Raw genomic sequence first — 23,046 nt, forward strand, 5'->3', positions numbered from 1 at the left:
CTAGAGAACTTAAGGAGCATAAAGTTAAGCATAAGCCTCTCATGTTATAAAATCTCTAATTTATGAAATCACAAGCCTCTTTTTATTTGATTCTTACCTATATTTAATATTTCATTGCTTCCGAACGCTTTACTTGCAACGGATTTCAAATCTAGCGAGAACTTCAAAAATGAAAAAGCACGTATTGTTTTTTGCTTGGAATGTTGATCGTTTTTTCAGTGACACCCAAGCAAGCTAGGGTTTATATAATGCACAGAACAATCAACACACCAAAATCTAAACAATACGCTAGTTTGCTATTGTGTCTTGAAATAGGAATTAAGAGAAATAAAATACTGAGCTAGGCCTAGGCTACTCAGTGATCTTGAGTTGAAATTTTCTTTTTTATAGGCTTATTACCAATATTGTGTTAAAAAAGAACTGGGTAAAATTCTAGTTAATTGACTTCTTACTATCTCAGAAAGGGTTTAGGTTAGGAAAAATGAAATTTTCAGGGATGAATACAGACTAAAAAGTAGGCCTATGTCCCAGGAAGGTATTTTGAAGCAGCTACCTCTGCTCCTTCTCCCTCCAGCAGGCCCTGACCTTTGATGACCTTCAAAAATGTGTATGCTATAAAAGTGAAACCTTGCAAAATAGATCTTCTGCTTAATTGAAGCACAACAAAAAAATTTTCAGCTTCATAACTTTGCTCAATTCCATATTTTAAGGTTTTAAAGAAATGCAAATATATTTCCTAAATTTTGAAAAAAATTGATATAGCTCAAAATTCTACTCAAATATCAGGAATTGCATTTTAGAACTAAAGGCAAAGCAAAAGCGACTGGTAACTGAAAATTAATGTAAGATGTTGTTTTTTCAAAATATCAATAGGTAAAAACCTGTCATGTAGGCAAATTTCAAGGCCCTATAGAGGGAAAAGGAGTAGAGATAGGTAGCCTATTTTAAAACACCTTCCTGAGACATACTTTAGCCTGTAGACCCATCCCTGAAAGTTTCATTTTCCTAACCTAAACCCTTTCCTAGATAGCAAGAAGTCAACTAACTAGAATTTTATTAAGAACTGAATTGTCCAGTATCCTTGACTCTTCACCCTAAGATGAAGGTAAATAAGTTTAAATAACTGACTTATGAAGAAGGTGAGCATAGCCTAACACTCAGTGACTTTTTTATGCTCTTTCTGAATATAACAGTCATTTTACTCAAAAATTTGGTGAAATTCTAGGCAAGCTAATGTTTTCTATCTTGAAAAGTGGTTTGGTTAGGAATAAAGGGTTCTTTTACAGAATAAAGTATGTCTTAGGAAGATATTTTGAAATCCCTTCCTCAATTCCTTCTCCCTTTAGAGGGCATTGATCTTTGATGACTTTTAAAAATCTATGTGTTATTTCAATTTCAATTTATTAATATAATACACAATTTAACATTTGCAAAGTATTTTTAGCTTCTCAACTTTGCTCAAACAAATAGGCTACATTTCCTAAATTTAGAAAAAGAACCATCAATATAGCTTAAAATTCTACTCAAATAATAGGAATTGCATTTTCAAACAAAAACTAAAGAAAAAGAAACTGAAAATTAAGGTAGCCTATAAGACTAATGTTGTTTTTGTCAAAATTCCAATTGGTAGCTATAGATAAACCTGCCAAGTAGGCAAATTTGTAAGACATAGAAATCAGAAGAGTAAGGAGAGAAGCCTGGCACTACCTTCCCAGAATATGTTTTTGCCCTGCATTCATTACTGAAAATTCTATTTTCCTGACCTAATCACTTTCCAATATAGAATAGGAAAAATAGCTTGTCTAGAGTTTTACTAAAAATTTAATTTTTAGCACTTTATGGACCTTCAGATATGACACCTTTTCTCTTATTTTTGGCTAGCCAAAAGGGTTAAAAAAAAAAGACAATTCATGTTTCATTTAATCCCAACCCCCTAATGTGCACAAATAATAGATTTCTCATGTCTTTCCTGGTTTTTGATTTTGTGAGAGATGGTTGAATTTATGGGTAGGCTACATCACATTAAACAAAAGAGATGCTAACAGGTTAAAGTAAACACAGCAATTTTTTTAAAGGTTTATGCATTATTTATTCAATTGGATCATGATGAATTAATGCCTGTGGATTGTATAATTTTAGCAAAATGGAATTATAATTAAAGAGTAAGTTTGTAATCAATGTCTCAATCCTTTTCTATAGTTCAAAATAGGAGGAAAGGTATCATCTTTGAGAACCCTTAAAGAGCTTGAAATTGAGTTGAATTGAATTGAGTGTATCTAGCAGTATGTTCACCATATCTGTAAGTTAGTAATGTAAACTCCTTTATCTGTATTCACCACAGCCCATTTATTATAGGCTAGGCTACTTGAAACTGTGAGTACATCTATTTTAAAAGTTGAAAATGTAGATTTTTAAAATTCTCAAGTAATGGTAATTTTTGGAACTGGATTTCAGCTTAGCAGCTCTTCTGAAGAAAGCATGGTAATAAAATAATGCTCTTTTTCAATATATTAGTTGTTACCCTGACAGCCAAACACCCCCCCCTCCTGATGGACCCATGGATATGTGCAAACCAAAAAAAAATTCTTGGCCTACTTTTGATATGCTGCACCTTTATATTTGCCTAATCACATTATTATTATCATTTTTTCTTTCATTGATAGGAGCTATTCAAAATGGCTCTTAAGGGTAAAGAATAAAAAAAAAACTGTATTAACAAAGAATACATTTTGCATCATGACATGATAAAGAATAAAGAAATGGTTTATTTTAGGTTATTTAGAAATAAACATTTTACCATCAGGGGATAGGCAGTCATTGTCAGAGCAACAACTATGGTCTAGTGGTTGCTGTCTTCAAAAGGAAACATAGTAGTGTTCTGGAGACTATTTTTTTAAAATCCTAAAATATTTGCTTGTATTGTTCCTAAAAGCACTTCCCCTTACTTTCCCCCAATCCCCCCCCCCAATAATGTACAAATATATAGCCAAAATTATATATTCTCAATTGATTCTCTTGTTGTTTGATGCTTTTGATGCTGCTTGTTTACTGTTAAATTTATTTGAAGAACATCATCAATAACATCAAACAATGGAAATTCCATAGAGAATATATAATTTGGGCCATATACCTGTCAATGAGGAGGGATGAGGATAAAGTAAAATGAAGTTTTTTTAGAAATAAATCATGTAAGTATTTTAGCATTTTTAAAGTAGTTTTCACAATTTTATATTGTGTCTTTCTGTGGTGGGCAACCACTGCACAAGTAACATAGCTATTATATGCCTATTCAAAAGGAGCATAAAGCAATGAGTCTAGTGGTAGTCTCCTACTGTTGTTTTTCTATTATGTTTCCCTCAGAAGAAAAAATTGCTACTTTGCAGATCAATGGCAATTTTACCTAATGAATTTGCTATCTAAAAGGTAAAACTGTCATTTGTTTTCTATTCCTGGCCATTGAGCCTAGCTAGAGTTAAGCTAATCTATTTAACTATTTGAAAAAATAGAGTAATTAATATGCTTATATGATTATGAAATTTATTGTTAAATAAAGAACTCAGACCTCATGTATTTGCATTTATTTGTTGATTTAGGCTATTCTTTATTTAGGGTTGTGAATAAATCTATTTGTTAGTCTATTTGATGAACTGTCCTTGTCCCTTTCCAAATATGATAATTGTTAGCCTAGACTATTGTTACACTCGGGCTCCACTTGGAACTAACAAATTGTGGAAAAACAAATTAGGAAAAACTTAACGTTTGATTAAAAAATCAGCATTTTGTTGCTTTTTGAAATTCTTCTACTCAAAATAAATGACTTTTTATCATTAATTCAAACAAACTTAGTGATTAATTCCTCTTCCATCATACCTTACTACATGTATTGAAAATGCTTAGACTAGAACAGTATTTACAAGTTTATAGAAACAGGCCATTATAATCACAATCAGGAAGCAAAGTAAACTGTTAAATGAAGTTAATTCCTTCCGGTAAATTTTATTCCTACCAATTCTCATGAAGCTGGTTGAAAAATGGTACACAGTACCATATTGAGCAAGAAATTTCTTATTAATAGTGTTGTTAGCTTATTAAGCTCTCTCAGTGAGAATGCAGCAACCTTTACCAGTGTTGTTGCATTCAAATTGTCAATGGACAGGGAGTGGCTTATTGATAACAAACCACAGGAGACCACAGACAAGTCAATTCACTATAATCACTGAAATTTGTGGAAACTGGATTCATCTTATTGCTAGCAACTGTAATCTATGGTAATTTAGGGTGATAAAGGGTTAAAGGGATTTGTAGAAACAAAATTCCACCAACTTCCTTGTCTTGCTTTTGTCAATATTGAAACACTGTTGTTAATGTCATCCAAATCAAAGCAGCTGTAAGAAATGATACAAGTACTGGTAAGTTTGTGATTTCAGTGCTTGTTAATGTGAAGGCATCTTTTGGCAACATTTACAAGCTAATCATATATCAAATTAAAGGGAAATTAATTTCCCTTAAGTCATCAAGTTTCTCATCAATTACCCATCCATTTGATGCAATAAAGTCTGAGTGCAGAAGGAATCATCTGTATACTGCATTGAATCACTATACTGCATCTTCCACAAGGCTCCATAATCAATGCTCAGCCCCCTTCTTTTCAAAAGAAAGCTCCAGCAGCAGTGATTCCATCTCCAAGCTTGAATTTGGTGATGACTTGATTTTATGTTCAGCAGGAAGAGATTTAGGTAAAATTATCATTAAGATGAATAAAGCTATAGAGAATGTTGTTGCCTTTTTCTGCAGGATTTTCTCTACCTATCTCTTGATCAAAGACAAAAGCAATCATAGGTTTACTCCACAAAAAGATATTTGTCATGAAATTTTGCAAAAAAAAAACAATAAATTTTGCCATGACAATGAATTCTCAACGATGTGGAAATTTAGCATAATGGAGCACTGAAGTTATGAGAAGTATACCTGGACATGAGGCTGAATTCATGAAATCAAATTAATTTTGTCGAAAATTCATGCATGAGAAGATTATTGGTATTAGATAACTTCGAAGACCACACTGCCTTTCCATGACGAAAGTAAAACAGTTCAAAATAGGGATGATACCTTTTTATTGACAGTGAATAGATATAAAATTATTTAACTGGATATTTCGAACACATATACAGTGTTCAAAATATCCAGTTAAATAATTTTATATCTATTCACTGTCAATAAAAAGGTATCATCCCTATTTTGAACTTTTTTACTTTCATTATTGGTACTGGCAGGGTCTGACCAGGCTTATTCCCTTGCTGTATACTTGGACTGGTCACAAAAAGTTCATTTGTTAAAACATTGAATACACTATTGTATCTATGGGAGAGGACCTTGCTAAATTAGAAACCATACAAAATATATTGAGCAAATTGACCCTATGGCTTCACAACTGATCTTTCTGTCAAAACAAACTTTTATCTTACCTAAAAGACAGAAAAACGTTCATAACATAATGTTACAACAATTTGCAAACGATCAGGAACAATCATTTCTAAGCTTGCTATCACTAAAGAGCAACTCTCAACAGTTTGTTGTCTTTACAGTAGTGGAAAACATTCAAAGAACTTATCTCAGAAAGTATAATTGCCTTATTTGAGCTCCATAATTTTTAGAAATATTGTTGTGTTTGGTTATCTTTTCTTTTTATGTGTTACATTTTTGCTTTGTGATACCCCAGTGTATATTTTTTAACATAACAAATAAATTTGTATTAGGCCAACTAAGACAAGAACAAAAACAGTTTAAGACATATAAGGTAGCCTATCCTTTTTAGTCATTTAATTCAAGATAGAAATCAATTATTACTGGCAGTGTCTGAAAATTTCTTATTCAAAACTCTAATTTTATATGCTTTATATACAGTGACGTCCTGTGGTGACGCAATGGGTTTGACCTTAGCTTGGTAATACTGGACCCAGAGATCGAATCATGCTGCAGCAATGCACTGCAGGGCCGACGCAGGGACCTTAGTAGTCAAGAAGCGTCGTTAATCTGATACAATATACAGTGACTTAATAGGACTCTAACTTGCTACATTTTTAGATTGATTGAACATATAAGGTAATAAAAGCGATCGGATAGCTGAATGATAAAACACAAGTAATTCTTGCCTTTCCTAAACTTTTTATGCTCAACTGACACTATCTTCAAAATAAAGGATCTGAACTCGATCCATCTGAAAAGTAATTTGTTGTTCAGGTTCAAATTTGTATCCTGGACTGTTATTTTAAAACTGTTTAGTTAAAATATATATACAGATATAAAAACTATAAAACTATAAAATATAAAAACAGCAAAATGTAGGACCACAAACCAAAATAAGGTAAATTAAAGATGGTGAAAAAAAGAGAGCAGGAGAGACTTCCACTCAACCATCCTAATTATAGAATGAAAAGATTTAAAAAAAAATATTTTTGTGTTACTATGTATCTTAAATTCATTATGTTATATTCAATATAGCTTATTCTTTAATATAGCTCTTCTATTGGTGATAATTTTATTTGTTATTGATTTTTCTAGGTGGCAATATGAATCCTCACTTGCAGCTGAAAGAAAAAATAAGTCACTATTTAAGTCTGAAACACTGTTCAAACAAAGAGCAGCTTCTGAAGGAAATTCCAAAGAAATGGGAAAAATATGGTGATACTGTTCTATTTAAAGAAAACAGTTTTATCAATTCGCAATGGAAAGACTTGTTTGAAGGTTACTATAGCTTTTGTTCTAAGAATTACTCCCTTCAATTGGCTACAATTGTTTAAATGGATAAGTTATAACTATCGAATTTATATTAAATGAATGTACCTCAAAAATGGATTTTTTTTTCATTTTTGCCCCTAGGCTTTTTGTTGCAAGGAAGATATTTTCAGGCTTCCAAGACAGTGATTTTTCAGTGAAGATTTATCTCTGAGTGAAGTTTTCATCTCAAATCAAGAATGAACAGGAGATCAGAGCAAGAAAGTCTCTAAGGTCTTTTCTTGCAAGAGTGATGAGTGTTGCCAAATATGATACAAAAGCTTGTGAATTTTCCCAAAGAAATGGGGTTGACTAAAGCCTGGGTCTTTGGGTGCCATACTTTCGTTCCAAAATGAGTTTCTAGACTCCTTATAGACTCTCAGTTCTTGCAGGATTCCAAAGAAATGGGGTTGACTAAGGTCTGGGTCTTTGGGTGCCAATCGAGATTCTGTCTTGAAGCTGATTACACTTCCTAAAGATTTTGTCCAGCATATATCAGAACAATTTTGATCTGTAGGGGCTTGCTCTGCAGGTCTGGAAACAGAACACTCGTTATAAGCATCAATTACCAGCACTTCTGCAGGTTTCACATGTTTTACCAAGAGAGTAACTCAACTTGCGCTGAGATCATCTTTTATGCTGGTAGATTGAATTGTTGATTGTCTTAGCTTACTTAGGTATTCACCTCCTGGGTAATCTTTTTGGCTTGATGTTTTTCTCTCCCTATACTAAGTTTCCTCATGAATGAAAGATTCTATTTAATACTCATCAATGAAAAAACAGATGGAGCACAAAAAAAGAAAACAAAAAAAGCACAAGACACTAATTCATCTAACACAAACAAAACAATCAGAAACAGATGCTGATTAGTGGTGTAAAATATTGGACCACGGGTGGGTCTTGATAGATGAATTATATTGGTGTATTTGCTACAGAATTGTTTCTTCGGGAGTGGTAACACTGGTATATAACATACCTATTACTTGTCCACGGTGGTCAACGCAGCAAAAACGTTGCATACTTGTTGTTCAGTGAGCGTAATTTCATTTTATGTGTAGCCGTAAAAATGCGCCAAAACGGGCTAAGGTATAGATATTGAGGCAAAATCATAGCATCGTACACCTGGGCCAACAGACGACAATGAAACTTCCGCTCATTTGCCGCTATACAGCTATACTCAAAAGAAGACTGTTTCTGAAAATTAGAAAGCAGTAACTGCCGTGTCTTTAGTATTAACCATCCAATCGGGAGGCCCAGATTTACCATATCATCCACAAGCTCAACAATTGAATCCCTAAGTGTGACGCTCTGACCAGCATCTGGTTTCGAGTTAAATAGCCACACTTCAGACTTTTCAGCATTAAACTGGAGTCCAGTGTGGGCATACTCTTGTTGCAACTTGATAAAATTAGCTTCTAGCCTATGTAGAGACCAGCTCAGGTTGAGCAAATCGTCTGCATAACCAATCAAAGACAAATCAATACCATGCAAAATGTAAGTCATAAGTGACTTTGATTATGGCCTTAAAATACTGTTATTAAATACTGTCGGTGACGAAATAGCACCTTGTCTTACCCCCTTCTTTACTGGGGGAAGGAGATTTCCACGCGGAGAAAGAGAAGAATTATGTAAGATACTAGTACACTACTTAGCTAGTAGAGGGAGCCTAAGTTTCAGTTTCAGATTTTCATACATTTCAGCCAGCAGGTCTAGGATGCAGGGGTCAGCACCAGCCAAACCCAGATCAAATATAATCTCTTTGTGGAGAAGTGAATCAGATGCGCGTCTTATATCATGGGCAGCTAAAGCAATACCTTCACTGTGTTTTTCTGCATCAACTACAGCAGATACCTAAGCAAAAAGGGCATGACCACACCCAAGGCAAGAATGAAAACCGGGTGGGCTTGAAATGTGAAATGTGAAATGTGAAATGTGAAATGGTGGGCATTTAGCTCTCAACTCATCAATTTCTCAAAAATTTCACAAAATAAAGTTGCAACTATTATTGGGCGAAAAGACGAGCATTCAGAAGGGGGTTTACCTTCTTAGGGATAGGAGTAAAATATCCAATTGAAAAAGAATCAGGGACAAATCCCGGATTAAATATGATTTGGTAAAGGAGGACTAAGTGTTCCATAAACATTCACCACACAGCAACAAATGCTGTGCAGAAATCCCATCAAATCCTCTAGATTTTTTTTCTTTAGTTTACCAATTGCAGAAGTAATCAGGCTCTTTGTAATAATCAGTCCCAGACTAGAAGCATGTTCAAAAAATCGATGAGTTTCACTTAGTAACTATTTTGCAGATGTGGATCCAGAGCAGAAAATTCTCTTTTATGATATTCAACACGTGAGGAAAGTGGTATACGAGACGGTATTTGACTTGGCATACCTTTTACAAGACTGGACCACAACTTACTTGGTTGAGGCCGAACTTCTTCCGAACAAGACGAAATAATTGAACTTTGATGGAAAGGAAGCTGCTTTGCAAACTGAAGTGTAGTATAAATATACAGTTTTTGCAGCAACCCATCGTGCGAGTTATCTGCTTCAATACAAACTGAAAGCCAAAACTTAGCAGAAAAGCAAGCATTTCGCAAATTATAGTTAGTTGACCAGTCGGGCTCTTCAGTTCCAACTTTTGCTGGCCTAATAGGTACTGCCGATTTTTTTGCAAGATCTAGGGCATGAAATAAGTTCACTACAATAAATGTCCAGCCTAACTCAAGAATCAGACACATTCTTTCTTGAACGCTTGAACTGAAATTTTCGCAAGGACATCATTGCACACATTCGAGAAAAGCTTTAGAGACGCACTGTCCTAATCATTAGCATAAAATACACATGGCTTTTTCGGAAGTCGGTTAGAAGAAGAACCACAATAACCGATCAGAACATTAAAAGACAAAGGAAAGTGATCTGACGTAAAATTGAAATCATTAACAACAGCTTCCGCGATAGTTACAGATGACGTATGACAAACATGGTCTAAGTTATATATATACTACCCGAAGTTCTCATTCTTCAGTGAAACTTCCGAAAACTCATTCTTCAGTGCAACTACATAATTATCATTGAAGAGACCAAAAATAATACTTAAGCGATCATAATCACTAGAAGAATGAAGTGGCTCGGTGAGATCACAATTGAATCAGTTGCAACACAACATAAATCGTGCTCATAAATTCATACAGCATCAGTCGTGATACAGCATAAATCGTGCTCTTTTAGCAAGCATTTAGATAAACGAGTGGCACTAATGGCAAAAAGTCTTTCAGATCGGTCGTCATGGTAGTGCTTGGTGAGATAAATGTTTAGCACAACAAAATCTTGGATTCTAATTGCCAAAAAGTCACTTGCTGAATCAAAAATAGATGAAAGAAAACATGAATTCACAAAGGTTGCGAGACCAACACAAGGCCGGCCACCAGACTGATAGCGGCATGCAGCGACCAAGAACACTTTATGATTGGTTGATATTTCCCAAGGCTCAGGCTCAAAGTAGTTGCAAAGTGTTCCTGAATACACTTTGTCACAGTTAGATATAAAGTCCTTTGAAAATACAGACCGATTTAGAAAATTTCCATTTAAATTCCATGAGACAATCGCATAAGAGATGGAGGATCCTTGGTTTATTTCTTCATTGCACCTTGAATGTGTGGGTTTTAGACTCATGTTGATAGGGGTTTAGCATTGTTCATCACCTTTTTAGTCGGGCACCATGCACTGTAGCATGTATGGCCTTTCTTTTTGCACAAAATGCAGAACATATCTTTCGCGCACTTATTATCGTTCGTGGAGGTGTAGTCAGAAGCACCGCAACGACCACAAATAGGCATCAGTATGCTGTCGGCCGCTATGTGATCAACTCCAAGACTGGAAAAACACCTTTTTAGGAGAAATTTGAACTCTTCCACTGGCAGCTTCTTATTGCTGACCTAAACTGCCACGGCAAAAAAATCTTCAAGATCCTTCCTGGTCCCAAAATACCGCTGAAACACTTTGGAATGCTCAAAGTTACCGATTACTATTGCACTTGGAACATGGGATTCTACATAAGTTTAAGTCATGTTAGGTGAACCTGCTTCAAGACGGTAATAAACAGTTTCTCTTTGAGCATAGCAATAACCTCAGGCTTAATAGCTTTCATTTTCTCAACAATATTCTCAGTAGATGATTTAGATTTGATATACAATTTCCAGTCAGGTTTCAACTTTCTTAGCTTACTTATTTCCGCTAAGTCGGGACAAACGCTGTCCAAAAACTGCTTACGAGTATACGGGTCATCAAGAGATTTTGGTATTTTGAGAACAACGGCATAAGATGGCTGATGATTGACAGCTACTGGATTAGCAAGGCCTGGGGCTCTAGTAGTGGAGGGACAGCAGCATAGGCCCTGCGGACCGAAAATTGTAGGGACTTCATCTGGTTCATATATAACGAACTTAGGTAGGGTCAATGAATTCTTATCGCAATAGTCAAGAACTTTCAAAATGTCCGCGAAAGTGTCCGTAACTTTCTGCCTCTTGGTTTTCTAAGTAGTATATCTTGCTATAGACCAAATAATTTTTTCACTTCGTTTACAATATCTTCTGCGAAAAGATCGCAACCAGTTCCTTATGGCAAAATTCAGCACATCATTCTGTACGAATCCATCTGGCAGCATCATGGGACAAACCCCAATAGACAAGGGAAGTGACAGTCCCCGTTCTATCCGGTCCCCGCCGTTTAAGGGAGATTCTACCGGCAGGTACAACGGCACTTGCGACAGGAAACTGCCCCTCTTCTGCTTGTCAATTAGGGCTGCATAAATAACAACTTGGCACACTTAAATTGAAACCGGCACAAATCTATTTTTACAAAATACAAATAAATGTCCAGTGGCTTTTCAAGTTCAACCTGTTACATAAACCGGCACTTCATTTTCTTCAGCAAAACTGTCATGTAGCAGTGCTTGGCAAAATATGATTTTTACTGGATCTTGAATTGAAGTCTTCTTGGGTTCACATGTGTTGCTTCCACTTTGTTCTATAAACTAAGAGTAAGTAACTATTAATTTCTAGATTAAGGAAACATTACAAAAAGTAGTTATGTAGCCCTTCTTTTCGTAATGTTGTTCTGGCTGTCGTGTTGTAGTAGTCTCTGAGTAATAATAGGAGGTAAAAGTCGATTGAAATACTAGGTGGAAGCACAATAGAATAAAACCAGATGAGGTTTTAAGTTGGAAAATGGAGTGGCAATCTTTTCCAAAGTCGAATGGCAATGTTAGTGACAAGAGATATACATCTGAGTTATTGAAATCATAATCTGAGTATTGAAATCAAATAGATGCTTTGCAAAAGCTAAATTGTATACACGTCACTTATCACATCATGTTGTAAGTGTTTACTTAAAAATTTATGCTTTATTTATAATTCTACTGTATATTCGTTATAATTACAGTTTTGATAAATTCATTTCATAAGTAAATTTATTTTATAAATTAACTTACAAAAGTAATTGTGATTTATAATATTGTATGATGTATAATTTCAAACAAAATTTTAAATTTACATTTAATTTTAGGATTTCAATTTAGTGGTATGGGACATAAATCCCAGTGTGGTAATGAAGCTGGGTTTGATATTGAGAGTTGTAGAGAATTGAAGAGAATTGAAACTAGAAAACACTGAACCGGTCTCTTTCAGTTTAGTTGCATTGATGTAAATTTGAGTATGGCAATATAATATCTCCCAGTACTCATGTATGTCATGTTCTATTGGGTGTTTATTGACATAAACAGTTATAAGGAATTGTAGTAAATTGTTGGAAATTGAAATGTCAAAAACGATTGTGTAGTGTCATTTAGAATATTTATTGTTCTCTCTCACTCCTGAATATTTACAAAGGTTCGAATTGGCGCTCGTCCCTGAAGTGCAAGACATGTTACAAATAGCTCTCTCTTTTGCTGTCTATCTTTCGGTTTGTCTGGAAGAGAGCGATATGAAAAAAGAGATAGCCTATTCCCAACATCTCTTGCAATTCCAAATGCAATGTTTCGCGGTGTTGTCGTATATTTTCAAATATATCTGGAAAATTATTGAACCCGTTCATACCTCTCTGACATTTCTTACCTCTTCATTAGGAAAATAAATTCAGTAGCCTTCCCCTCCAATAATTTCTGGTGGGTGCACCTATGAGCTACTCTTTTATGCATCCATAAACGCATGTACACATGTATAAATTTTTCAAAACAATATTTTTTTAACCCCTTTCCTCCCCCTACCTCCCCCTTTTCCTCTTCTGGAGATATCAGTCTAAGCCCCCTTGCAAATATACCATACTTTTTAAGGGCATACATATACGTATATTTTAGAGAGTGAACCTGCAGAAAATTTGTAGGGGGCTGCAGTTTGAAAAAAGGCAACAACAGAAAAGCACAAAATGCGTTTTCAAATGTTACTAAATTTTCCATTTCCCATATATTTTAGGTTTTATAGAGGAAGGGGCTAAAGCTCACTTGCCCTTACCCGTGTGTGCTTTAGCTACTTTTGTTCACTAAGACTTTCAAAATATTAGCTTTGATTAATGTCTTGGCAAATCACGTATGTTTTCTGGGGTCTTGATCAGTTTATTCCATTAATTTTGGAAAATGAGCAAATGAAAATTTTCTTGTTTTTTTTCAGACGAAGCGATCTTTCAGACAATCTGTAAGTGTCTTCAGGTTAAACGGATTGCAAAACGTGGACGTATTGAAAATGACGATTTTAGAAGTCCTAAAATAAAACTCCTGTATGGTGACAGTCCTTGGGTGTCACACAAGGACAATAATGTAAGGTAAATATAAACTAGAATTTCTATTTTTTCTACAATATAGGCCTTCTTGGTCACGTAAGTTCTGCACGTTTTTCATGCTTAGTATATTTTCTCATTTAGAAGTAATAGAGAGAATTTCCAACTACATAAAATAAAGTAATAGAGCTATTCTTACATCGTCATATATTTTGACGGGTGGGAGATTAGTAATGTCAAAAGTATCATAGTCATTGTGAACCATCCTCTAAATTACCTTGGGTTTATACCAAAGATCTTGGAATGACACCAGTTAACACTGTATAAGCGATGTATTCTTTGTTGGTATTTTCTGATTAGTTTGCTGTAAATCATATTTAATCTGAAATCTTTGTCATTCTTTTTTGTAGTAATTAATTTAAAAGAAAAAAATTCCACCAAAGAAGTTTTTCAAAGAAAAGTAAAGAGCTACATTAAATCAAGATGAGCAGAATTTCCATAAATCACCATCGATAGATAAATGACACCTAAAACGAACGGAAATTACACTAAATAACCAAATCAAACTCAAAATGACCGGAAAGTAAGGGGATTTGGCTCATGTCCTCGTGCCTTCTAAAGGCCAGAACATAATTTGTACTTTACTAAAAACAATCCTTATTTCGAGCTGTGTATTTCTATTTCCCATAATGTTTAAAAAATCGCTATTATACCAAGATTACTGAAATAACCTTAATGAATGTGGATTAACAGTTTAATATAGATTTTGATATTCATTCCTGAAAGGATGAATAATATCGTATTTATTAAAGCTAAAAAAGAGAAAACATTTCAAATGTATTGTGTTCTAAAAGTTCCGATTTAATGCACTCAGTCATTCCTGAATAATGTTCTTTTGACAACCTGTATGCACATAATGTATTTGGTTTATTTGAACACTCCCCTCAACATTTTCTGAAAGCTTCGTCGGAATACCTTTTGTATTTTTGGACAATAAAGTTCAAACATGTCCCCATTTCTCAATAAAAGTAGCTTATAGTGCATAAATAGTGTAGCTTATAGCCCTTGTCCCTAGGACTGTAGGGGGTTGACATCCTCAGAGACAAAGCTACTGGGCCTTTCAACTATGCTGGACAATAGAGCCATCTCTAAGTTTTGACTGGATGTTAAGGCTACTAGTGGGTGATAGAGAAAATTTGGTTGCCTTTTGATCGCTTTTAACTCTTAAAAAGGGCTGGGGTGTGTGACCATACGTCCCAAAAGAGAGCAGAATTCATAATTGTTGAGGGAAACAATCATAAGGATTGAAAACATCAACCAATACAATAAAAAGTAAATGTATATATAAAACCAGATTCCAAAATTAGAAAATGAAAGGCTAGAATAAAATAAAAAAGAGAGAAAAAAAAGTTAGGCATAGTAAGGAGTGAACAGCAGATGACTCCAACATGGGTAAAAAAAAAAAAAAAACAATTTAAAAGACTGTATAAAGGGCACATACTTCATCACAGAAGGTCAATAAGTAATGCGTTTTTTTTTTCAAGTTATACTGGTTACGTCCAAATTACCCGTTCAGAATTTTTTCAACCAATCTATATTTATTTGAGATCAATGGTATTTAAATTTAACTGAAATCCTAGATCGTTCGGAATTGACAAGAGGAAGTCGATACGCTCTATAATGCCTAAGGACTGAACAAGAAGGTAGAATCAACAGAGACCTCTCGCAGAAATGGTTACCTGGCTTTTGTACAAGCATATTAAAAGATCGTATTGCAATATCTGCATCTCTTATACTGGAAGATGTTTTTATTTTGGGTAGTCTACCCTGATGTACTTTTGTGTCTGAGCAAGCATCCCATGTCTAAACCTGAAATATCCTGTTTTTTAGGTAATTCCTTATTCATTAAGGATAAAAATTTGTCACTTCTCGGTCTGCATTTGGCCAAACTCCCTAACTTTTTGTTAAGTTTTGTTGATATTAAATTTCTTTTTAGGCTAACATGGAATATCGAACACTCTATGTTCAGCGCAGGGAATATATCCGAAAAAATTCGCTTGTCTAAACTAGACTGCCGATCAGAAGTTATTGTTGACTTATATGCAGGCATAGGGTATTTCAGTCTTCAGTATTTAGTAAATGCTAAAGCAAAGTTTGTACATGCTTGTGAATGGAATCCCTACGCTGTTGAAGCACTCAAAAGAAATTTGGTCCTTAATGGGGTTGCAGACAGATGTGAAATTCATTTTGGAGATAACAAAATGGTAAGGTTCTAACTTTATCTCTCTTTGAGAAAAATATATGATTAAACTATTTACTGAAGAGCTTTTTGACATACTGGTAAATATTTGATGGAGTACCGCCTTCTGAAGGAAACGTGCTAATAAAATGAACGTTGCTTAACTAGACAGCTAATTTTATACCCTTTCCAAATATCATACTCGCTTTTGTGACAATGCACACCACCCGCTGATGTTCCCAGATATAGTCCTAGGAATAATAAAAAGCCCAAAAATACGAAAAGAATGTTATTTTTATTTTACAATATACATCATTTGTCTACTAATAAGATTTTCATGTTTCCTCGCTTTGTTATGCAATTTCAAAATCATTTTGAATTATATTTATTTTCATAGTTCTATTTTTTCCACTCAGGCGAAACGAAATTTTATCGATTCAAGAACGCAGAAAAGTGTTTTAACAAAGAAGAATGACATGATCACAAGATTCAACACAAGAATGAAATATATTATTAAGGCTTTATCTGAGACCATCAGGGGGCAGGCTGGGATGTCACAAAACTGTAAAGAGTATAACATAAGGAATCTAATCTGGCATGTACACAAGGGGGGGGGGGGGTTAGGGCCCGCCCCCCCCCCCCCCAAAAAAAAAAAATGTGAAATGTTAATTTCCCCATGGTTCCTTGGGATTTCTGGCAAAAGTAGGACATTTATCAAGAATCTAGATACATGTGTGAAGCCTTTTTTGGCGGATTTTACGTCATGCATTTATTCGGTCAAGTCACTGCCCAATTATTAACCCATTTTCTTTCTAACTTTTTACCCTATTTGAAGTAATTAGCAATTGTACTGTTATTTTTTTTGAAAAGAGAGTTTGCTTTCCACAGCAAAATAGAATTATCCTTGGTATTGGGGCGTTTACCCCTCCCCTTTTCAGGATAAAGTACAGCTTTTAATGGATCAATTTTGGAAACTATCATTCTTCATTAAAATCTACGTTTTGCAATAGAAGAACTACCCCCCACAGCACGCATATTGCACTGTTAACCCTAAAATTTCCCTTTCAGTGGGATATAATAGATTAATCACTGGTTCTAAATCGCTATGAACATAACCTGAGCCTAAAACGTACTTTTGAGGCTTCAGTCTTTTTCCCCCCTCCGCTACAATACTACAGATTAAAGTTAATCTGTATTTACCTATATACGTGCTTTTTGCATTACTAAATAAAAAAGGTGCTACTCTATATCTGCTGTTTCAAACATTTTGCCCCCCCCCCCCGAAAAAAATTCCTGCGTACGTGCCTGAATCTAATGGTACTTTTTTTATTTTATTACCATGTTTCCTTCAGAAGAGGCCGACCAATAAATGTTTACTGAACTATTGAATTCCTGTATTGTCTATGGCTAAGATTTTAAAATAATAGACCAGTAAATTTTTCGCATTCTATTTCTTTTCCTATATATTTGTCTTTTTCATTCTCCAAACAGAAAAATTCAAAAGGTTTTATCTGGCCAGGAGCGTGGGGGACGATTTGATCTCCGCCCTCTAAATTGAGCTGTTTCTGACCTTTGAATCATTCTGGAGACTACAGATAGGTAAAAACACACGATATCATCTCTTTTTTATAGCAAGATGCGCGGTTAAACTGTTTGACTATTTGCTAAGAAACTATTGGAACTACTGCTTTCCCATCTTGTTTACAGTTGCGCCAATTCTTTAAAATATAGGGGGAGGGGGGCAATGTACTGTTCCTTTTTTCATGAAGATACAAAAAAAAGATACTTTTGAAATCTAGGAGGGCAGTTTATGTAATAATTGGCGCTAAGGGTTTCCTACTAAAATGAGAGACCTATAAACCCTGCGAACGTGAAGAAAAAAACAGAGTTTTTTTTTTACTGAAATAAAAGCAGCGTTTATGTTTTTTCCCATAGATTAAAGTTACCTGTAAATTTGTTCCCAGTATATTTGTTTCTATTTTGTTCCCATAAATTTGAGACTCAACTTAAAGGTACCGAAAAATACACTTTAATTGTAACTTTGCTACCATAAATTACCTCCTATTTGAAATATTCTTTCCTATATATGGTCACCATCCTGAGAGAATAAAATTGAGATAATATATCATTTTTTAAAGTCTTTTTTCAACTAATTGTTGTATTTAAATTGTCAGATTATTGTTTAAATTGGTATTAAATTGTGGGAAATTTGTCAGTGTTTTTGAATCATAGTTTTTTTCGTAATAAATATATTCCCCCCCCCCCCCGCTCAAACAAATGTTTTTGTGATAAACCCTGCCTATTATTCGTATTTTGTTGTTATTACACCTAAGGTTCGTATCCGACGTTTTCGCTTCTGACATCAGTAAATCTGACATTTCTGCCATTTGTTTATGAGTAAATATTTGTGGCGGTCGTATCTCACATTAAATATCGTCGCTGTGACGCCTAAAGATCGTAATGATATTTTCACACATCTGAAATTACTCTTAAAACTGTTTGCTAAGCTACTATAAAAGGGAGGAGGAGGATGGCAATATTGACCAGGGAGATGAAGGCGTGACTGAACATGCATATTGTGGTAAGTGTGAAGTTGTGATAAATCATTTTCTATTTTGTGATAGATCACCTTTGAGGACAGCTTAGCGAACGGGTTTTGGCAATTCTGTGGAAAGTATGAAAATATCTGAGACGATCTGACATTTCTCTCATCTGAGGTAATTTGCCATGAACCCTACGCTAAGCTGTTTTGAAAGGAATGATCTGCATAACATATGTCAGGAGGATTTAAGTGTAAAAAACATATATTGCCCAACTTGCCCTGTTCTACATTACCCTGTTTTACAGAGTTTATACATTGCCCAACTTGGCCTTTACCTTTTTTTTGCCCAACTTACTAGTTCTTTTGAAATTAGTTTTAACAAATGGCTTGGAAAAATTGTTTCAGAGATTTGAAAATTTCAGATAAGATCTTTAAGCGTAACTGCAATAATTTGTACACTCTCAAAAGACGGGAAGGAAATAATCTGTCTGTTTAGACCTCTAGCACTAAAATTATGGAATTTTGTCGTGAAGACTGGGTTTTACCCTTTAGTTTTGGTTCTCAAAATTCCGCGAAATTAGTTCTTTTTAAAATGTATGAGGTAATTAATATAATCTTTCTGTATCCGTTTTCTATTTTTTAAATAGACAGCTTTATCCCAAAATCGACACAGCATTAAATTTAAACAATAAAACAAAAATACAGCTCTACCGTCTGGGAATGGAAGGAGGAAAGCATACACACTAAAAAAAGAAAACGAAAAACTGCTACTCCTAATTATCCTCCTCCTGTTATTAAACTCACCCTAATTATCCACCAAGCCATAGCAAAAAAAAAAAATCATGAAAACCAACACATATTTCCAGCTTAGCTAGAGACCTCTACTACATGTTTTAGCATGTTTCTTCTCCTTTTTTTATTTGGTACCAACTGCCATCAAAGACACATAAACACATGTGGAGGTCTTTTTCATAAAAAATTGAATTCCTTATTTTTCCTTCTTTTTAGTAGAAAAAGTTTCGGCTTAACCGAATTGAACAATTAAGACCTAATTTCCATTGTCCTGTGATGCTTCAGAAATTCTTTGGAATCAACGATTTTATTCTACATTTTCCCTGAAGGAACCAAAGGAGTGTCAGGTCACTTAAACGAGTGTCGTTTGTTTTTAGTTTATCTTTTTGTTGATTTTTCACTTTATTTTTTCTTTTCTTTTTCGAATTTGGTAACAGCTACCCTCAAATATATATAAGCACATGTGGATTATCTTTGTCACAAAAATTGAATTTGTCAATTTTCTGAAGGGACCAAACAATTGTCAGGTTGTCCAAACGAGTCAAACAAGTGTCATATGTTTTAGTTAATATTTTTCTTAAATTCTTCATCTTTTTTTGGGGAGGGCCTAATAGGTTTATTATGGAAGATGCATTGCAGCATGTGGAGGTCTTTGTCAAATAAATGTCACTACCCTTAATAGTTAAAAAATGCTTTGAAATCAATAAAAAAAAATTCTGAAGGCACCACTGGATTGTCTCTTTTTGACTGACTCTGGCAGATTATTGCAGGAAGCATGAGAGGCACTCCATTAAATGATCTTTTTATTTTATTAACATTTTTCCAATTGATATTGTCTGTTCTCCACATTACCAGCCTCTTTTTTCCCTTTTTAGGTTTGTCCGCAGAATGTAGGAAACCGAGTCAATTTAGGATTAATCCCCTCATCAGAGCCGGGTTGGCGAGTAGCATGTCGAGCACTGAGGCAAGATATAGGTGGCACTCTACATATCCACGGCAATGTGAACTCGAATGTTGTCAAACCTGGTCAACTTTCTCTTCATAAGTTATCTCGCTGCGTAAAATTAGATGACAAAACTGAAGAAGATGTGCGAAATATTGATGTTTCAAGGAGCGAATTGTCAAACCATGGTCACTTTGTCTCCTCTGTTGATGAAGGAATAGTTTTAGAACCAAAAACTAGGAAATTAATTAGTTCAAACACGATAAAAAGTGATGATAATTTAAGTGCTAATCAATTAAATTGTATAGATGTGACTGAACAGCATCATTTAAATAATCGTACCACAGAATTTCCAGACGAAACCCTGTCGTCCCCATTGATAATGCCTGCTAGTGATTATTCTCTGAAATCACAACAAATGGTTTGTGAAAGTGAATCTAATGACTTGGAAAATAGTGTGACTTACAGATGTAAAGAGTGGGAACACTGGGCTGCCTATGTAAAAAGTGAAGTTAAAAAAATGTTAGAAGATGGTGGTAAAAAATGGAATGTTAGGATAACTCATTTGGAAGATGTGAAGTCCTACGCTCCAAGGATTAACCATTTAGTTCTAGATCTTCTTTGTACTCCCGTGAAATAGCGGCAATCAGTGTTGCCATCAAACATTATAAATAGTTCCAAAGTTGCGGTTGCGTTTTTGGGCTAAATTATCCGTAGCTTTTCTGAAAAATAAAAAATCGAGTTAAGCAAATTTTGTAGTAGATGTATAGAATAGCGTCTCTCCAGAAGGAGACAAAAAAAAGAGAGAGACACTTTTAGATTACTAATGTTACGCTCATTTTATGGTTTTGTTCGCTTTTTTGATAATTCATCCCGAGGCATCCCCTCCTCCTAAAAAGTGTCATATATCCCTAGGCTGTATAAAAACTAACATAAAAGTGATGAAGTTCTTACTGTATTATATGTACCAAGTGTCAATGAATTATAGAATTAAGAATTTACCAAATATTATGTTTTTTTTTTTTTATATATGGGCTGGAGCTATATGAGACCATTAGGAGGAGGCTGGGGTTGAATTGTCAAAACGCGAATAAGACCATGAAAATTAGCATAAGATTAGCAATTTATAAATGTCTCTTCATTTGTTCTAGAATTTCTCCTTCTGGAGAGCCACTATTCTACACCTTTACCAATTTTGTCACTCGAAAGTATTTTTTTTCTCTTTTAAACTCTGCAGCGTATGAATTAAAATTTTATTTTCTTCATTTTAAGTTTGAGTTAATTTTTTCCCAGGATAGCAGAAAGATTGAAATGGCTAGAACTGGTCTTGCCCATGACGGGTGACAGAAAAATCAAAACAAAATGAGAAAAAGATATCAACAGAAAATGAAAAAAAGAAATCAACACAAAATGAGAAAAAGATATCAACAGAAAATGAGAAAAAGATATCAACAGAAAATGAAAAAAAGAAATCAACACAAAATGAGAAAAAGATATCAACAGAAAATGAGAAAAAGATATCAACAGAAAATGAAAAAAAGAAATCAACACAAAATGAGAAAAAGATATCAACAGAAAATGAGAAAAAGATATCAACAGAAAATGAAAAAAAGAAATCAACACAAAATGAGAAAAAGATATCAACAGAAAATGAGAAAAAGATATCAACAGAAAATGAAAAAAAGAAATCAACACAAAATGAGAAAAAGATATCAACAGAAAATGAGAAAAAGATATCAACAGAAAATGAAAAAAAGAAATCAATACAAAATAAGAAAAAGATATATCATCATGGAGCTCTTGAAACTGTAACTTTCCTGATTGCTTTAGCAAAAGACAAACACTGCCATAAATCTAAGTTATGCATTAATACGGATGTTATGAAATTATTCAAGTTTAGCCACTTTAAACTATTTGTTAAGTGATTTACCTACAAAAGCATCATTGAAATATCCTGTTAAATTTATCCCTTTAGTTGAATAATTACATATCAATAGAATCCTCATTTGCTTCTGATTCAAACAATGTCACTTTTATTGCTGAATTTTTACATATTCTCATTAAACTATATTTGATCAAAACCCCGAGTATACGTAACGGTTATACAATTCTATTGGCTGTTGTATTACTCGACGATCATCTTCAGATAAGTTGGGTGTTACAACCGTTTAGTTGGGCTTGTTTGTAAACAAGAAAAGTCTCCGCTTGTTTCCTTATAAGATTCAGTGTGGCAACAAATTAGAAAAATTACGCAACAAAAAAAAATCTTAGTAATTGTATAAAAACCGGAAGAAAAATCAATGAAGATCCCGGTTTTCAGGGGGGAATAGAGGGGAGATAGAACAAGAAGGCAGATAGTGTTCTCATTCGTATGCCCTTGGTAGTTGGTACTTTAAGTACTTCAAGCGATTTAGTAATTGTGAATTCATTTTGGTAAAAATAGGTAAACTCAGTATTTATAGAGAATTAGCCAGCCGGAAACCATAAAAAAAATTCACTATTCAGTACTAACTGCTTGTAGGTAGCAACTGGCTGGAAAACCGCCTAGTGTAGTATGAGGGGTCGTCTTGATTATAATGTCAAAGAACAAACTAACCACAGAAAGTTAAAATATCAATTTTATGAACCAACCGAGTAAAAAGTAAATTAATATTACTAAGCTATTTATTTATTTGTTGTGTTTATTTAAAACAAAGGTCTTTTCGGATGCACCCAGAATCAAAAGTTTCCCTTTTTCTTAATGGACTATTTTGAACAAAATGGCTTCTCAAAATTTTCATCAGATACATTTATAAGATAAGATAATATTTATTTTTAAAAGACTATCTCAAGCTCTATAGAGCCGAATTCGCTTTATATGGCAGTAAAAGCTAAAAAAAAAAAAAGTCAAATCAGCACATTAAGTCGAACACTTAAAATTAAAAAAATCTCCCCATTTGGGGAGAGAACGGCATTGGGGGAGTTTTTGCCCTCCATTCACTTT

The 23,046-nt window shown here is 34.2% G+C and overlaps 1 protein-coding gene across 2 annotated transcripts; it reads left to right on the forward strand.

The window, feature by feature from the left end:
* Positions 1 to 64: 64 nt before the first annotated feature.
* Positions 65 to 22,144, forward strand: LOC136035270 (tRNA wybutosine-synthesizing protein 2 homolog). Of its 2 annotated transcripts, none has more exons than XM_065716945.1 (5): positions 65 to 177; positions 6,562 to 6,744; positions 13,442 to 13,592; positions 15,544 to 15,811; positions 19,996 to 22,144. In XM_065716945.1, the coding sequence occupies exons 2-5, from the start codon at positions 6,570 to 6,572 to the stop codon at positions 20,701 to 20,703; spliced, it is 1,302 nt and encodes a 433-aa protein (XP_065573017.1). In that variant the 5' UTR covers positions 65 to 177; positions 6,562 to 6,569; the 3' UTR covers positions 20,704 to 22,144. The 2 variants fall into 2 exon arrangements, with proteins under 2 accessions (XP_065573017.1, XP_065573018.1); XM_065716946.1 differs by lacking the exon at positions 65 to 177 and adding an exon at positions 194 to 239.
* Positions 22,145 to 23,046: the final 902 nt, after the last annotated feature.

Source organism: Artemia franciscana, chromosome 14 (assembly GCF_032884065.1).
Source record: "Artemia franciscana chromosome 14, ASM3288406v1, whole genome shotgun sequence".
NCBI classification, from domain to species: domain Eukaryota; kingdom Metazoa; phylum Arthropoda; class Branchiopoda; order Anostraca; family Artemiidae; genus Artemia; species Artemia franciscana.

Coding starts and splice junctions, on each gene's coding strand:
- LOC136035270 (XM_065716945.1), top strand. CDS start 6,570: ATGAATCCTCACTTGCAGCTGAAAGAAAAAATAAGTCACTATTTAAGT. Junction 6,745..13,441: donor ATGGAAAGACTTGTTTGAAG/GTTACTATAGCT, acceptor GTTTTTTTTCAG/ACGAAGCGATCTTTCAGACA. Junction 15,812..19,995: donor ATTTTGGAGATAACAAAATG/GTAAGGTTCTAA, acceptor TTCCCTTTTTAG/GTTTGTCCGCAGAATGTAGG.